The sequence below is a fragment of the Idiotropiscis lumnitzeri genome, chromosome 12 (genome assembly GCF_059441095.1).
Source record: "Idiotropiscis lumnitzeri isolate Australia: NSW breed Sydney's pygmy pipehorse chromosome 12, RoL_Ilum_1.0, whole genome shotgun sequence".
Taxonomy (NCBI): Eukaryota; Metazoa; Chordata; class Actinopteri; order Syngnathiformes; family Syngnathidae; genus Idiotropiscis; species Idiotropiscis lumnitzeri.
The window spans coordinates 21,826,047-21,842,289 of record NC_142402.1 but is presented as its reverse complement, the minus strand read 5'-3'; the positions used below and the strand labels follow the sequence as shown (position 1 = coordinate 21,842,289).

The 16,243-nt window shown below is 46.0% G+C and overlaps 1 protein-coding gene across 2 annotated transcripts; it reads left to right on the top strand.

Annotated features, from left to right (window-relative positions):
• The first annotated feature begins 634 nt into the window (after positions 1–634).
• Positions 635–14,297, top strand: zmynd11 (zinc finger, MYND-type containing 11). Of its 2 annotated transcripts, XM_088310452.1 has the most exons (16): positions 635–933; positions 3,226–3,361; positions 4,470–4,629; positions 5,611–5,634; positions 7,112–7,330; positions 7,403–7,480; positions 7,583–7,675; positions 7,849–7,936; positions 8,200–8,255; positions 8,323–8,400; positions 8,624–8,742; positions 8,943–9,303; positions 9,930–10,004; positions 10,539–10,823; positions 11,430–11,615; positions 12,089–14,297. In XM_088310452.1, exons 2-16 carry the CDS (start codon positions 3,231–3,233, stop codon positions 12,209–12,211), a joined length of 2,076 nt encoding a protein of 691 aa, XP_088166578.1. In that variant the 5' UTR covers positions 635–933; positions 3,226–3,230; the 3' UTR covers positions 12,212–14,297. The 2 variants fall into 2 exon arrangements, with proteins under 2 accessions (XP_088166578.1, XP_088166579.1); XM_088310453.1 differs by lacking the exon at positions 5,611–5,634.
• The last annotated feature ends 1,946 nt before the right edge of the window (positions 14,298–16,243 follow it).

Sequence of the window (16,243 nt, the reverse complement as noted above, 5' to 3'; positions counted from 1 at the left end):
GTCAATTCTGCTCACCTTGAGAGACAATCAAAACACGTAAAAAAGATTTCAACATTTTAGATCGCCTTTCCATGTCGCCGATTGTCGCGCCCCCAGAACAAATGGCGAGCGATAAACAGGACCGGGTACACATCATGCCCGTCGTCACCCGTCAACATGTTGGTGCCGGTGTGTCCGTGCCTGCTGCACGTTTCGCGGGTCAGCGATCTCCGGTGGGAACGCACGAGTGTCCTTTGTCGGTGGGCGAAGTCCGCGGAAAAGAAAAACGGACGTTCACAAAGGCGATTTGTGTTCGACAAGCGACAGAAGCCCCGATGCAGCCTCGCCAATTATCGTCGCACAAAAGGAGGGCGAAAAGACACGTGATCACTTTTTCCCCATAAAAGCATATTGCTTTTGAAAAAAAAAATAATACATAGGCTCCCTAGACGAAAGAATGCCTCCTGCTTCACGTTTTATCGTGATAGGTTTCAGGTTTTAATGTTGTACGTTTTATTTATTTTCATGTTTCAAAGAATTCAATGTACTCAAGATAGGCAGGCTTTGCGAATGGCAACGTAAGATGGCCGCCGGTGGCTTCATTTCTGGTAAATAAGTGGCAGTGTCAAGCCATACATAAATAGCTCCATGATAGAAGAGCGAAATGGAATCTACTTTATGAATTTGATCGCCACCGTATCGAACCGATATTGATACAGACTTGGTATCTACATTATCGATATTTGGATCGATGCGCCCAACACTAGTCTGCAGACAAGCACGACGACTATCGACTGTCCTGTGTTTACCTCCTCCCAGCCGCGCGCTGCTCCACAGTGGCCGGCTGGACACGCACCGCCGTCCCGCCGTCTCGCCTCGCCCGCTCCGGGTGTGGAAACCGCCCCCGCGTGGATCCTCGTCGTCGCCCGTGCGCTGGCGACGCCGCGCCCGGAGGTGAGTGGTGCCAACATCGGGCTCGGTTGACACCCCAGCCGGCGGTCGCGTCCGCCGCTCGGTTCGGCTCGGCTGGGCTCGGCTGTCCGGCGACGGGAGCCGCTAGTCGGCTAACTTGGAGCTCTGTCCGCCGTGGTGCGGTCAACATGGCGCCCTCCAAAACAAACTCTGAGCTGACCGTCTCGATCGCAAGACTGTTTCGTCTTACGGCGCCGATCGAGTGTCGACGTTTTTCATAGTTTAACATAAAAGTCATTAAAATCGAGAAGCGACGTTTTTGGGTTAATTTCTTTGTTTTAAATGTATTTTCGAGCTAGCTAGCCCGACGTAGCAACGTCAAAACATGTTAGCTTCGCGAAGTAAAGCAACTTGTCGCCCTGTTGTGTCAGCGACCAGTCTCACGTTGAGCAGAATTGAATTGATAGGCAGCAAATAAAAAAGGAAACACACAATTGAGCCCCTGTGGGACGTTAATTGGTTTTTTTTTTCAAGCACTTTGTGTCGTCCGTCAGCCAGCTAGCGTGCTAGCTTGCTAGCTTGCTAGCCGCAGCCAGTCTCTTGTGTGTTGCCGTGTTCGTGGCCTGCAGCACTTTTTTTTTTTGAGGACGTCAACAGCTTCTTTTATTCACCACCATTCACGTGTTATGTAATATTCGAAGCGTTTGACGGCATTTGTTAAGCTTCAACTGGTGGCAGCATCCGCGAGCGAGCCAGCGAGCGACAACGCGACATGCTGGCGTGTCGTCCCTTTTTTATTTTTATTTTTTATTTTTTTATTGCAGCAGTCTCAGTCTGGTCGTTATGCGTGTCTAATTAATTTTCAAGATGACTTAGTGTACACGAGGCCGGCCTTTATCTCACAGACAATTCCGGAATCTTAAATTGTTATTTTTATATGACATATTGGTGAATTTTTCAGGTGGGATGTTAATTTTTAAAGGTTGGGACGCTTGTTGGAAACCCGCACACAGAAGAAAAACATGTTCAAGAGCTAAACAGAGTTTGCAGATTGCGCTCTGGTGTTGTGGTGTTTTTTAACTTGTCATTCAATTTAATTTGTCAAAAAAAAATGAGAATGGACAACACCCCAAATCAGGAAGAATAAGCTGCATTTGGAGGTGATCACATTCAAAAAATCTCTGGCAAATTGGAAGCACCCAAAAAATGTCTGCAGGTCGACCATTTCACTTCAAATTAGGCTCAAGCATCTCAGAAATGTGGACATTTGCATTTCGTAACGTTCCATACTCATCATACTTGATGTCCTCAACTTCCAAGCATTTTTTTATTTTATTTATTTGTGGTAGCCTCTTTCTGCACAACCAGACACTCACTCGCTCACGCTTCATTTTTCCGAAATGTGGCTTGAACAACCTCTTTCAGAGTCTTGACTGTCCTCGCCCGGTTCAGTTCAGTTCCGTTGTTCTGGACCAGAGCATCTTTTTCTCCTTGTGTAAAAATGCGCCCCGCTTGCTTTTTATGAAAGCAACTCCCTCGCATTTGCTTCGGGGGAGGACCGCATGAAATGAGATGAATTTTTGGCGGGAAGGTCAGGCCTGCGCAGCCGAGCGCGAGCACAAATATTCCTATGAAATAATTGACATCCTCCAAGGTCCAGCGCAATCGTTTCCTGGCGGCTGCTCAACCTCCATTTTTTTGGGGGGGGGGGGGCATTATTTTGAGCCCGTCTTTCTGTATTCTGAAATACCTGCATCACAAAACTCAACGTAATGCACTCTCACGAGGATGTCGCGAGCAAAATCCCACAGCAGAATTCACATGAAATACAAGACTTTTTTTTTTTTTTTTTTTAAATCAATGAATGCTCCCAAATGATAAACTGCTCGGAGACATTTCTTGACTTGAAATTGTTGTAATTTCAATCTCTTAACAGTAAATAGTTTCCGATTTCTGTCGCTGATGACCTTTGTGATGACATTTGCAAACATCGGATTTTACTCTGGAAAACAACCATGAACATGTTTTGCGATGATCTTGTGGCTGTTCCAAACGAAAACACGAAGAGACTCAAGTTGATCACGCTCGCGATAGTCGCCCTTTCTTTTTTTTTTTCCTCAACTGTTTCCGCTGCTTCTTGCAAATGTTTGCGACCCCTCGGCAGAACGGAATTGCAGTTGAAAATGTCACCCAACTAGTCAGATCATGGCCGGCAAATTTTGAATGGAGGAAAAAGCCCGCGCGAGGCTCGTCATTGCGAATTTCACGGAAGCATTTGGATGGTTCATTGAGCTAACGTCTCCGTTTGGTGCGTCTCACATGTTCTCTTAACAGGAGAGATGAATAAGGAAGTGATGTCCCGCGTGGAGAAGAAGAGGTTGGCGGACCCCAAAGTGGTCCAGTACGTGTGGGCCGCCATCGAGGTCATCCGCAACCAGAAGCAAATCGCCAACATGGACCGCATCTCCAAGTAAGTGCCGCCGCCACCACGGAATGATGTCGTTCTTATTTGGGACTCAAATTCTGGGAATTTGAAGAGAAACGATGTCTCGAAAGGATACACTCGCTCTTTTTCGTAACTGAGGATTTCTTGAGTCGTTGATAAATTGTTGCAACTTATGCACTAAAGCTAAAAAAAATGGACTGAACTAAATGTTCTCAAAGAACAACTGAATTGTACTGACAAATCCAACCGCACAGTTTGAATGATGACTTCTGCGATTCTTTCAAGTACCACTAGAGGGAGCCTGCCTACCACTCGCTTTGAGAGCCACCTCTCAAAACGATTGATCACATTTTCAAAATAGTTGCCGCTTCATTTTATAATCGGTTAGTTGTCAATAATCGACTTGCGTAGCTTTGCTCGACATTCACTTGAATTTCTTCTCATCAAATGATTGACGTTTGAGGGAAGTTCCAAGATGAGCTTCTGGAAGATGGCAGGTTTTTTTTTTTTTCATCTGAGTCTGGCCCGCGTCTGCGCCCGAAAGGCCGTCTGATGGAATGAAGCGAGACGGGGGTGGCGGCGGCGGCGGGAATATCCATGGCAACGCGCTGCTCGCTTGATGTTGCCGTGACAACAAGAGCCACTTGGTGCCAACGCTGGCTTGGCAGACGGCGAGCGTCGGCCCTTGCCGACACGCCGTGTGAAAATTGGTTTTTGGAATTGAGATTTGGAGAAGCCTGACCTGAGCGTGCTCGCATCTTTCTCGTGGCTGCTTGCAACACACCTCAAAACACCAAAGTTAAGTTTTTTTTTTTTTTCTTCAATAAAGTTGATTTCCAGGCGCAACGTTTGACCGTTTTCCCAAACGTTGTCATTTAGGATTTGTTTAACTTCTATTTGCGTTTTTCTTTTAATTTGGAGCGGGATGTTTGAATGTCATTGTTTTTCTTTGATGTTTTATAGATACATGTAAAAACATTTTTTTTCAAATTATTTGTATTTATTTTTTTTGTTTTATTTCAAATATCAGCCAATTAAATCGACCCGCTGATTAATCGGTTGTCCTAATCTCTAGTTGCAGAATCCAAACGGTGGTTTGTCATTTCTTCTTTTTTTTTTTCCCTCCTGCCAGGTACTTGAGCCGCGTTTTCGCCATGCACCCGAAGGAGACGGCTCGCCAGCTCAGCTTGGCCGTGAAGGACGGCCTGGTGGTGGAGACGCTGACGGTGGGCTGTAAAGGCTCCAAGGCGGGCATCGAGCAGGAGGGCTACTGGCTGCCCGGAGACGAGATGGTGAGTCCGCAAACTCGACCCCAACAACCTCACGCAAGTCGACGTCGGCTGCGTTGCAAATTCTTTCTTATCCTCTCTAGAGTGATCGGGAAGGTGCGAATTAGCGTTTGGGGTCGTTCACACTATAAAGTCAAATCAATTTTTTTTAGGGAACTCTCTCAGTCAGGGGCTGGCATCTTTCAATACTAAAACAGCCATTTGCACAATCTGACAGAAAGAAGAACGGTCGGAGCCGCAAAATGTTTTTCTCATCTAAAGTGAGGATAATACGGCAAAAATTCAGTTTTTTTTCTTTTTTTGTTTTTGTCGAAAAACTGCATTTTGGAAAGCAATGAACTGCCGCAGAGAGTAAAAGATTTTTGCCGGAATAAAAAAAAGTCTGTGTGTATTTGAGGCACCCTTGTATTTGTGAAACGAAAGCCAAATATGGTTTTTGTTTTTAACGCAGACACACTGAGAGAGCGCATGAGAAAGGCAGAACAGAAAGAATTTACAAACCGTTCAACAAAAAAAAAAAGTTAAATCCGTCCAAACATTTGGCAAAAAAGTGATATTGTGGAAGTTTCCTGGCATTTTCAATTGGACGATTGGAATCATTTTCCATTTAAATTTTGTCGTGTGTTCATTGGCGTGTTTCATGCTGAAATTTCACCGAAATGTCGGCAACTTTGTCAATGACGACGTTTACATGCACTCAATATTCTCGTTACTCCCGATATGTTTTTGAGGAGGACCGAATATTATCAAGGAGTCCCCCAGGGCTCTTATTTGGGTTTTTGCACATTTAAATGGAGCCTTTGAAATATTTGGGTTTGAAAGGCTTTTTATTGAGCGCATGTCATGGTGGTCTGCGTTGATTGTGCGTTTGTCACGTTGCATGTGACACGTGCGTGCGTACGTACGTACGAGCGCCGCGTCACGCCACGTCGCGGTGCCGGCGTCACTTTTAAACACTTGCTCTTTGAATCATTGTCATCGCAGGAGCCTCAAGCGGAGGGAAGCAAGGTACGTGCTGCATCTTTCCTCTGGCAACTTGTCATCAGCTCTTTCTGGCCAACTCGACGAACACGAACGCTCGACGGCAGCGCGCGGCCGAATTCTATGATGGCGGCCTGAGCTAACGACCAGCTTTTAATGGATTGGCGTCTTCCGAAGTTCTTTTTCAAAAGTTTTGGAAAAACCAAGCAGTCCAATGAATTTGCACGCAAACGGACGTTCATGATTGGCCAGTTTTTTTTTCCTGCACTGAAGCATGACAGCGTACGTAAATGTGTCGAAGCTACTATTCGTCTTTCCTTTGTGTGGTCCCAAAAAAAAAAAAATCAGACTTTGAATCTTGAGGTGACATAATGCCGCACGGTCACTGCCGAGTGAGGGAAGAGGAAGGTCGGACATTGCATTTAATGGATTTGCTCGAAAGCCAAATGTTGACATCACTCCCAAAAATAAACGAGCAACGTGAAACGGACCAATGGGATCCATTCTTGAAATATTCAGTTGGTCACATTTAAGAAAGTGCTGAAGTGAAGTTTTTTTTTCAATTTTCTGCCTTTTGCGGGTGATGGCAAGCAGGCTGGCCTGTGAAACTCTGCCAGCTCCTGGAAAGTCTCACTCGCTCCTCTCGCAAAGTCACATCACACGCCCAAAAAAGTGCCGATTGATCCCAATCAAGACGTTTCCTCCGACGCTTCGCATCCAAACAAAAAGCAGATGAGAGTTGCAAAGCACTACTTTTGTCCAAATGAAGCTCCTCAATTCATTTTCAGCAAACGAATACGTTCACCATGTGAAGAAAAATGATCGATTGGGATTAAAAAACAAACCAAAAAAAAAAAAAAGAACTCAGCACTTGTTTCAACGTCCAAGACGTGCAATTGCGGCGCCGCGTCTGTGCCTCGGTAGCCTCACAAATTCTCCTTTGTGTCTTTCACGTGTGTCCGGCACGCTTCGTTCCTCTCCTCTTCCTCGTGTTGACGTCTTCAAAAGCAGGACCGAGTCGTTCTAACCGTGCGCAAACGAGTCATCCGGTCGTGCAAAAAGCTTTCCGGGATGTCAGCCGTCCCGTTCTGCGAATCATTCTGCTCGTCCGCTTTGTTGCCCCAAAAGTGGTCGGAAACGTCATCCGCAGGTGGCGGCCGCATCGCCCGTTAGCCCGACGTCTCCGAGCGCACACAAAGTCGCTCGGCTTGCAGTCCGGTCGTTTTGTAGCGCGCAAAATCTCAGGAAAAAAAAAGAAAACGCATGGTTTGGGCCTGCCGACCGAATTGAAACATTTGGCGGCGGTGTGCCGACCCGGACCGAAAAGAGACGCACAAAATGTCTTTCATGACTCGGAAAGCCGGCGAGTCGGGAAGCACTTTTGTCTGTTGAAGTTGACCTGAAAACGTTTGAAGATCATCTTGAACACGCTTGATTGACGGATGCCGTTTTTGTGGCTTCCTCCGGCCCGGCGTCGCGTCGCATCGCGTGCGGCGGCGGCCAGGAGGGGGAGGAGGGTGCGGCCAACGCGCGCTCGCCGGCGTGTCCCCCTCAGGAGTGGGAGGCTGAGAGCCACGACTGGTACTGCTTCCAGTGCCACCTGCCGGGCGACGTGCTGCCCTGCGACGACTGCTTCCGCGTCTTCCACCTCAAATGTCTGTCGGAGGACGGACGGCCCCGCGACGCCGCCGCCGGCCCCCACTGGCAGTGCGCCTTCTGCAGGGTGGGTTGGCGTTCGCGCTCGCGTGGCGTCGCCGCTTCCACGCTGGTCTCACGTTCTCACGTTTGTCCGCAGGGGAGTAAAAAGAAGAATCTGAGCAAACAGGAGATGTGCAAATATCTGCGCTTCATCGTGCAGCGCATGAAGGAGCGGGTGAGCGAGCGCCGCCGCACTTTCCCGCGGAACCACTTTGGAAAAATGCCGCCGTGCACGCTTCAAAATGTGCAACGGTGACGTCAATTCTCCTCCTGGCAGGCGGTGGACCTGAACAAGAAAGGCAAAGACACCAAGCATCCCATGTACAGACGCCTCATCCACACGGCGCTGGACGTCTCCAACATCCAGGAGGTCTCGCACACGCACACACGCACACACACACGCGCGCGCGACTGGTTCATCGACTGGCTGATTGAACTTTTTGAAAGCAATTGGCCACGCTTTATTTTTAAGTATGAGAATGGTCGTCATCTCAGTCCGTCGGACGCTCTCGATGGGGTCAACGTCTCTCTTTTGGCCCGCAGAACCTGACGGAGGGCAAGTACAAGAACTTTGAGGAGTTCAAAGCCGACGCCCAGCTGATTGTTCACAACACGGCCATCTTGTACGGAGGTGGGTCGCTTCAGTGACGTGCTGAATTTGTATTTTTATGCATCGTGTCGTCGTCCGTTCGGCTCTACTCGCAACCGAAAGATGTCGAAATGTCTCCACTTTGAAAGGTTTTTCATCCGCGATAAAAGGCAAGCGTGTAAATGGCGGCGGCTCACCGGAAGACATTCGGCTCTCGTAACCAATTTGCGAGTTTTGTCCTCCCAACGTCTCCTCTCCCGCGTGGTGGACCCAATGAGCCGTTGTCTTCTTGTTTGCGTTTGCAGTGCACAGCGACCAGGCGGAGATGGCGCGTCTTCTCTTCAGCGACACCTGTCACGAGGTGCGTGCGGTCTCGTCCCTCGCCTCGCCCTCAAAGTCTCCCCAAATTGACGCGCTTCTATTTGCAGATCAACGAGTTGTTGCTGTGTAAGAACTGTTTCTACCTGTCCAACGCTCGCCCCGACAACTGGTTCTGTTACCCCTGCGTGAGTAGAACGCAACCCGCCCGAAATCGCTCATTTTCATTTCCTGCGGCGTCCTTGCCGAGAAACGCCAAGGCGGCCTCAGCCATTGGCCGGAAGTCGCTGGCCGTTCTCCCGTGGCTTTTCCATCTCTATTCTTCGAGGCTCGATTTTGGCTTTGCGCAACGCACCGCTCGACTCGAGGCGAGCTGTCTCGAGACCAACTTTGTGCGTCTTTTGTCTCCAGAGTCCGAGTCATGACCTGGTGTGGGCCAAGATGAAAGGTTTTGGCTACTGGCCGGCCAAAGTGCTGCAGAGAGAAGACAACCAAGTTGACGTGCGCTTCTTTGGCCACCAGCACCAAAGGTCGGCCATTCCTTCTTGACGTCGTTTGTCTCGTAGATCCTCTCGGGGTCGTCATCCCAAGCGAGCGCTGAAATGTCAGCGCGTGCCGCCGACTTTTCAAAAATCAGGCAGCCCCGCTCGTTTAGATTCTGTGATGGAGAAGAAGTTTCTCCATCCTGCGAAGGAAGCGTCTTCCTGACGGCGTTGCGTGTGCTCGTCAGGGCGTGGATTCCCTCCGACAACATCCAGGACATCAAAGTGAGCGTGCAGCAGCTGCAGGTCAAGCGCAGCAGCGGCTGGAAGAAAGCCTGCAACGAGCTGGAGGTCTACCAGCGCTTCCTCAAGGAGGGACGATTCTGGAAAAGCAAAGTGGAGGAAGGCGGCGGCGGCGGCGGCGGCCAGAGTCCCAGTTCAAGGAAGTCGCAAAAAGACGGCAGCCGGCGGACGCTCAGGACGGTGAAGACGGAGACCAAGGCGCAGGTTTCGGACGTTTTGGAGCGCGTGCACTGCCCCAAGAGGACGGAGAGGAGCGAAGAAGCCGAGTCCAGCATCTCGTCAACCAGCAACGAGCAAGTCCGCCAAGTGAGTGCCGTGCTCGCCGCTTCACAAACGTCGGCCCGCACAATTGGACGATGTCAGCGCTTTTAGAATCGCTGCAAATTTGTGGCGCTGGTTTTTTTTAATTTTTTTTCTCTGTTGTAACATTGCAGAAATCGGAAAGAAAAGTAAAAGAGGCAAAAATTGTGCCCATATTTCCTCCGTTTTTAGTGTTAAGATAGCAAAAAGTTTTATTCTTCATTAATCAGCCAATTAATTGCCACAGCAAATTTAATTCCGCTCAATCTGCAGCGGCCTCCAAAATGATTCTCTCCATTTGGCTTTTTGGAGGCGAGAGAGCGGCGAAACACAAAAAATGGCCCAGATGTTTGTGGAATTTGATTCCGTAACTTCTACTTGATGTGGTAACTGAACACATTTGGTGGGAATATTTTATGTTTCCTAAATTTCAAAATGTCATCTCGTTCCTCAAAATGAACTGGACCAATTTCAGTTGAATTGACAACATGACCACAATGCAGAAAATCTTTTTGTATATAAAGCATTCCCCATTCATTTTTCATTTTGATTTATTTGTTCGTTTGGTTGTTGTTTTTTTCCAAAATGTGGTCAATGGAAGGGTTTAATATGTGATTGGTCTCTCGTTGCAGATGAAAGGCAGCCAGGAGCCCAAAGCCAAGAAAAGCCGGCGGACGCCGCAAGTGGAGCACAAAGAGGAAGCCAGTGTAGGTCTCACCGTCCTCATCCTCGCCTCACCTCAAGCCGAAGGTCGAAGGTCAAAGTCGCCGTTGAATTTCACACATTTTTGATTGCTGAGCCGACACTTTTTCACGGCGCTAAAGCGCAGAACGGACGGAATGAAATTAACGAGCCTTCGGGGTTGATGTCAAATGTGTTTGTTTCGCTCGTGTGACGTCCTTTTAGTGTGCGTCGCACCAAACGGTGACATCATCCGGCAGCAGCCAATGAAAAAGCGCTCGCTTCTCGGCGACCGGTCTGCGCGACTTGAACGGCTTCCGTTGCTTTCGTCATTTCGCTCAGCCCCAAACGCCACGCTCGGTAACAAGTGCTTGACTTTTTTGGTTTCGAATTTGTTACGCCACAATTTGGATTGCGCTCGCGCCGTTTCGAGCGGCAACCCGATCAAGTGCAAAAACATGCTCGCCGATCTTTAAAGATGTTTGTTCCACCATGCCTGCGGCCAATAATGCGGTGCACCGTTTGTAGACAAAAATAAGACGGCGAGTTTGTGCCGGCAGGACCCCGAGCCTGAAATGGAGGCGGTGAGTTCCAGCCAGGAGATCACGACGGTGCTGTGCGCGCCGCTGCCGCCCGAGAAGCAGTCCGTGTCCACGCAGACCAAGAAGGTCGTCGGCGGGTCGCTGCGCACGCTCCACCGCGGCACGCAGACCAGCTCGGACGCCGCCACCTGCCACAACATGTGCCACGAAAAGTACACCAAGGTCTTCAACGAATTCAAGGAGAGGATGAAAGCCGACAACAAGCGCGAGACCGAGCGACTCGTCCGGGAAGCTCTGGAGAAGGTCGGCTCGCCGTCGCAGGCGGACACTTTTTCATGCCCTCGCCAAATTCCAACTAATTGCAAATTTTCCATGGGAGTTAACGGCTATTTACTTTTCTAAATCCAAGATCAAGGAGTTGAAATATTCTCGGACAAAATCTGTTTGCAGATGACCAATGTGTCTTTGAGGAGGGAAAACGTGCACATCAAAGAAAAAGTGCAACCGAGTGAACGTTTTTTTAAAGGTGAAAAAAAGTTTCAAGAACAAGTAAATTAATAAAGGGAAAGTTTTGAAAGAAGTCAAAAAACTTGGAAAAAAAAAGTGAACCAAGCCAAAAAAATGTGAAAATAAAAAAGAGTGAACAAATTGTAAAAGGTTTTAAAAGAAGCAAAAAAAAAAGAAGAGTGATTGAATGAAAGTCAACATTTGTCACGGAAGGTGTGCGAAATTAACGAGTAAAACATTTTGCAATGAATCCAGCAAAAAAAAAGTACTTTTTAAAAAAAAATTTTATCGACACCCCAAAAACGATGTTAAAAAAAAGGTCCAGTCCCTCTGAACGCCTCTCTTGCGTGCTGGTGGTTTAACTTTCACGGTGTCTCGTTTTGTTTTGTGCGGCGGCTGCAGCTGCGCGGCGAGATGGAGGAGGAGAAGCAGGAGGCGGTGAGCAAAGCGCTGAGCGGCGCTCAGGCCGAGCTGGAGCGCAAATGCAAGCAGGTGAAGGACAAGTGCAAAGAGGAGCTGCTGGACGAGGTCAAGAAGTTGGTGGCGCAGCACAAGCAGCTCGTCTCGCAGACCAAGAAGAAGCAGTGGGTGAGGAAGACGCACATCTTTTCTTTTTCTTACCACCACTTTTCGGGTTTCAGATTGGTTTTTATTACTTTGAAACTTTGATGCCTTTTCGTCATGAAAAAGTGTCAAATAGGTCCCAAAAATTAAATGATGAAAAAGTCACAGTGAAATGAAAAGACAGATGCCCCCCCCCCAAAAAAATTTTTTTAAACTAACCATTCAATTTCTGTCATATTTTCATCGCATTTTTTGTTCCCAAACCCCCCCCCTTTTTTTTTTTATATACTTTTCACGCTTTGTTTCAATTTTCTAAACTCTTATTGCTGCTCAGTTTTCCTTCTTTTTGGGAGTTTTTGGTTCTTCACTGTTTAGTCACTTTTCCACTGAAAAAAAGTGGGAAATTTTAATTATTACTTTTTTGTTTTCTGTATATAAAAGTGTGGGGTGAAATGAGCTTGCTGATTTCTTTCCTTTTTTGCGTGCGTGCATGTCAGTGTTACAACTGCGAGGAGGAGGCCATGTACCACTGCTGCTGGAACACGTCGTACTGCTCCATCAAGTGTCAGCAGGAGCACTGGCACGCCGACCACAAGCGCACCTGCCGCAGGAAGAGATGAAAAGCATCCGGACACGCCCACTTCCTTGCTCCGAGCACACCATTGGCTTCTCCAACTCGTCCTGTCGTCAGTCAGTGTCTGCAACACACACACACACACACACACACATCTTGCCTTCCTTCCTTCCTTTGTGGCTCAGATGTTTTTCAACTTTTTAAACTTTTTTTCCATTATTTAACACTCAGTTTTTATTTAGTGGCAATGATTTGTCTTTGTGTCACCGAATGTTATTTAAGCGTGCGCAGCATTTAACCGTTATTTTTTCCAAGTGCAACAAACAAACTCTGCTTTCATCAAGAGAAAAGACAAAAATGTGAAACTAGATGACGGCAGCAACTCGCCGACAACAGACGCAGGCAGGCAGGCAGGCTTCTTCTTTTTTTCCTTCAATCAATCATTTCTACCTAAAATGGGAAGAAGAAAAACAAACATTTTTAAACTAAAAGTCACGCTCACTCGTTCTTGGGGACAGGGTCGCAGCATCGTCGCTGACTAAACAAATCTTCCCTTGTTTTAAATCATTCTGCACATTTCTTAATTGCTTGACAACACAAAATTGAGTCGTAAAGATATATTTTTTAAATTGAACGTGGCTTGGATTTGTACAAAGAAAATTGCAAATAATTCCATTTTTAATTCAATCAAACCAAGAATGGAAAAACTAAGATAATGACAGGTGGGCTGATATCAAATTTATGAAAATGAAATGACCCAAGTGGTCAACAGGCGGCGTCATAGGCGTTTATTTTATTTAATTTTTTTTATTTCTGCTTATGTGATGAAGGCAGACTGAACAGAGGGAAAATCCTAATTATTTTTGTCATGTTTCTTGTCTTTTTATTTGTATTCACACACAACAAATGAACTAAAAGGGGCTCTCTCTCTCTCTCTCGCTCTCTCGCTCTTCTCGGCCGATGCACTACATGTAAATAACATGTTCCCAACTGCCACGTCACGTATGATTCATTTTTATCAGCATGGTCAACTCACACATAATCTCCTCCTCATCGTCCTCCTCGCTTTGACTTTTCTGTTGCGGGGTTCTCAAACTGAAAAAAAAATATGAATTTTTGATGCTTCAGAAAACAAATTTGGATAGCAGATTAATTGGCCCAAAAATGCAAGAAACACATTTTTAAAACTAAAATCAAATCTTTTGGGCTTCCTTAATGCCGACGACAATAAAGACAAAAGTGAAGGCAGATGATGTCACTCTTTTACTGGACTTTTTTGTCCTATTTAACTTCACAAAAGAGTGAAAAATCAACTCGTGATTTTTTTGTCAGGTTTTTCCTTTTCTTTTTTGGTTGGAGGTATTTTCCAATGGCATTATCTTAATCTTGTGTTGTCAAACAAAAATGATCAAATCAGCCGAGCCGTAAAGCGGCAAACTCAGAAAACCGGTGAGCCGTCATCGGCGTTTCCTTGAGCACCTGCGACGTCGTTTTCAGTCTCAGAAGTACGAACAGGGCTGCATTTTTCCGCTTTAGTCAAATTCCACAAACGTAATCGAAATTACAATCTCGTGTTTGGACTGGTGGGGGCGCATCGCAAATATTATTTTGGACTTGACTTGGCCTTGAAGAACTCACTGACACAAATTAGCGATACGACTCGTTCTTTTGATGCATCCAATTTCAATGAGGAAAGCGAGAGATTGACGGCAAATATCGACGACCTTTTTCTTTCCCTCGACCCAAACATTTCCACATAACGCATTTGAGACGAGGAAAAAAATAATTTTCCCTGCATCCCAAAAGTTTGAGAACCCTCCGCCCCTGACCCCGCCCCAACGCCTTCGTCTTCATCTTCATTCCAGTGTGTATGCGCATGACTTTTCTTGTTCTTTCTGATTGGCAACAACACCTGCACGATCAACTTGGAAGTCATTGTCGCCCAGGAAAAAAAAAAGAAGTTGGTCTCTATGTACAAAAAGTTTGCAAAACGCGTTATCACTTCCTGTACGACCGCCCACTCGCATCTTCATGCTCCAAAATCAATTTTGGGTTTTTGATGCTCTAGCTAGCAATATGTATATACATCTGTTCTATGTGCTAACATGGAGGAAATAAATGTATCAACAAGTTCCACGCTTGGTGTCTTGTGTCGCTGCTCTCCCAGCGCCTTCTCTTCCACAAAATGCATGAGAGGAAGCATTTCAAGCAACACTTGACTCGCATCAGCCAAAAAGAGAAAATAAATCATCGCAGGAATCAAGTAGCTTTTCTCTCGGGAGGAAAATTTTACACAAATAAAAATGTATTTTGGGGTCACGAGGGTCGCGGGCGTGCCGGAGCCAATCCCAGCTGTCGACAAGCAGTAGGCGGGGCTACACCCTGAACTGCTTGCCAGCCAATCGCAGGGCACACAAAGACAAATAAACCATCCGTGCTCACAATCACATTTCGAGACAATGTTTTTGGAAAGCGGAGAACATGCAAACTCCACACAGGAAGACTAGAGCCCGGAATTGAACCATGCACTTGAGAACTGTGAGGCGGATGTGCTAACCAGTCGCCCACCGTGCCGAATCTAAATAAATCTTATGCACAAGTAATACACACGATTCAAAAATATGTACTACAAATGAGAAAAACAAAATTAAAACTAAGTATTATGAGAAAAACTAAACTAACAAAATTTGAAAACAAAAAAAAAGAACAAAATACAAACTATAAGGAAAAGCTCAAAAACTTGAAGAGGCTCATTTATCAGAATATCCAACGCGGCGGACGAGCAAATAGCAAAAGGGGAAAACTCAACTTGTTGAATTTCATACTTTTGTTTTCAACTAAAAGATTTTAAAATATTTCTTACATTACTGCTTGAGCTTGTAACAATGTGTATGGGATGACGAATAAAGATTCATCTCAAATATGATGTAATTACTTTTGACATATTCGCCTTTATTGTGAAATGTTTCACCGGAAGTTGCGTGTTACCGAATTTCCGTTAGTTTCATGCCGTCCGAGAAACACTCGAAGCGGCATTTGCCATGCGTATTGTTTTTTTGTTGTTGTTTTTTTCCCCCATCGTTCCGCGTTGTACTGCCAAAGCGGAGTGCAATTATTATCAGAAGTTTGTTGAAGCATCTTTTTTTTTTTTCTACTATTAAGATTTTCTCCGGGAGAAGACTGCTGTTGATTGAAAGCAGATCAAACTGGTTCTTATGTTTACATTGTTGATCGTGATTAGCTTTGATGCTAAGCAAAGCTATCCTTGTCATAAACGTAACATGTTTCATGTTGTATGGCTAAATTTTTACTTCGGTGGCGTGTTGAAGCGCGTTGCAGTGCAATAAAGATCTGGAAAAAGAACCGGAGTCTCCTCGCCAATCATTGGGCGGCATTTATGACGCCAGCAATTTGTTGTGATCCGCTAGGTTGTTCAGGCGCCCAATCATAGTGGCTGGTAGTGCAACAGACCACGCCCACCTGCGTGTGACCACAAGTGGGTACGCGTGCGCAGTTTCCGCACGTACCCAATCGAAGCGGGCCTCTGAGAGCTGGAGCCAATCAACGCCAGCAGGGGAAAAGGGGCGCGGCACAGGCGCGAGTCCTCCGTGACAGCTGCGGCTTCCGCGCTGAGCCAGAAAAGAACGGAAAACGAAGACCGCTCACTCCTCACCGTCTGTTCAATATAATAGCTGGAGGAGCTAAGTATCATGTGCATTCAAAATGTATTTCCGTTATTGAAATGTTCTTTATGGAAAAGACTTATGGCATTATTTCACTTTAATATATATATATATATATATATATTTTTTTTTTTAATTTCCCTTTAGAAAAAATAGACAATATCTTGAAACTTCCAACCTGAAAGTATGTAAAAAAAAATGTAAAGTATAATCTTATGAACTTTTTCGCCTAGATTTTCAGATAAATAAAAATGTCATTTTTTTACTATTTCAAATGAATTATGGTATGTGTTGTAAAATATAGCTGTTCTATTTTTGTCATTTTTCAAAATGCTTCATTTTATTTTGCTGAAAGTGGAAGCCAAATTGAACACGTTTAAACATAAAACTAACCA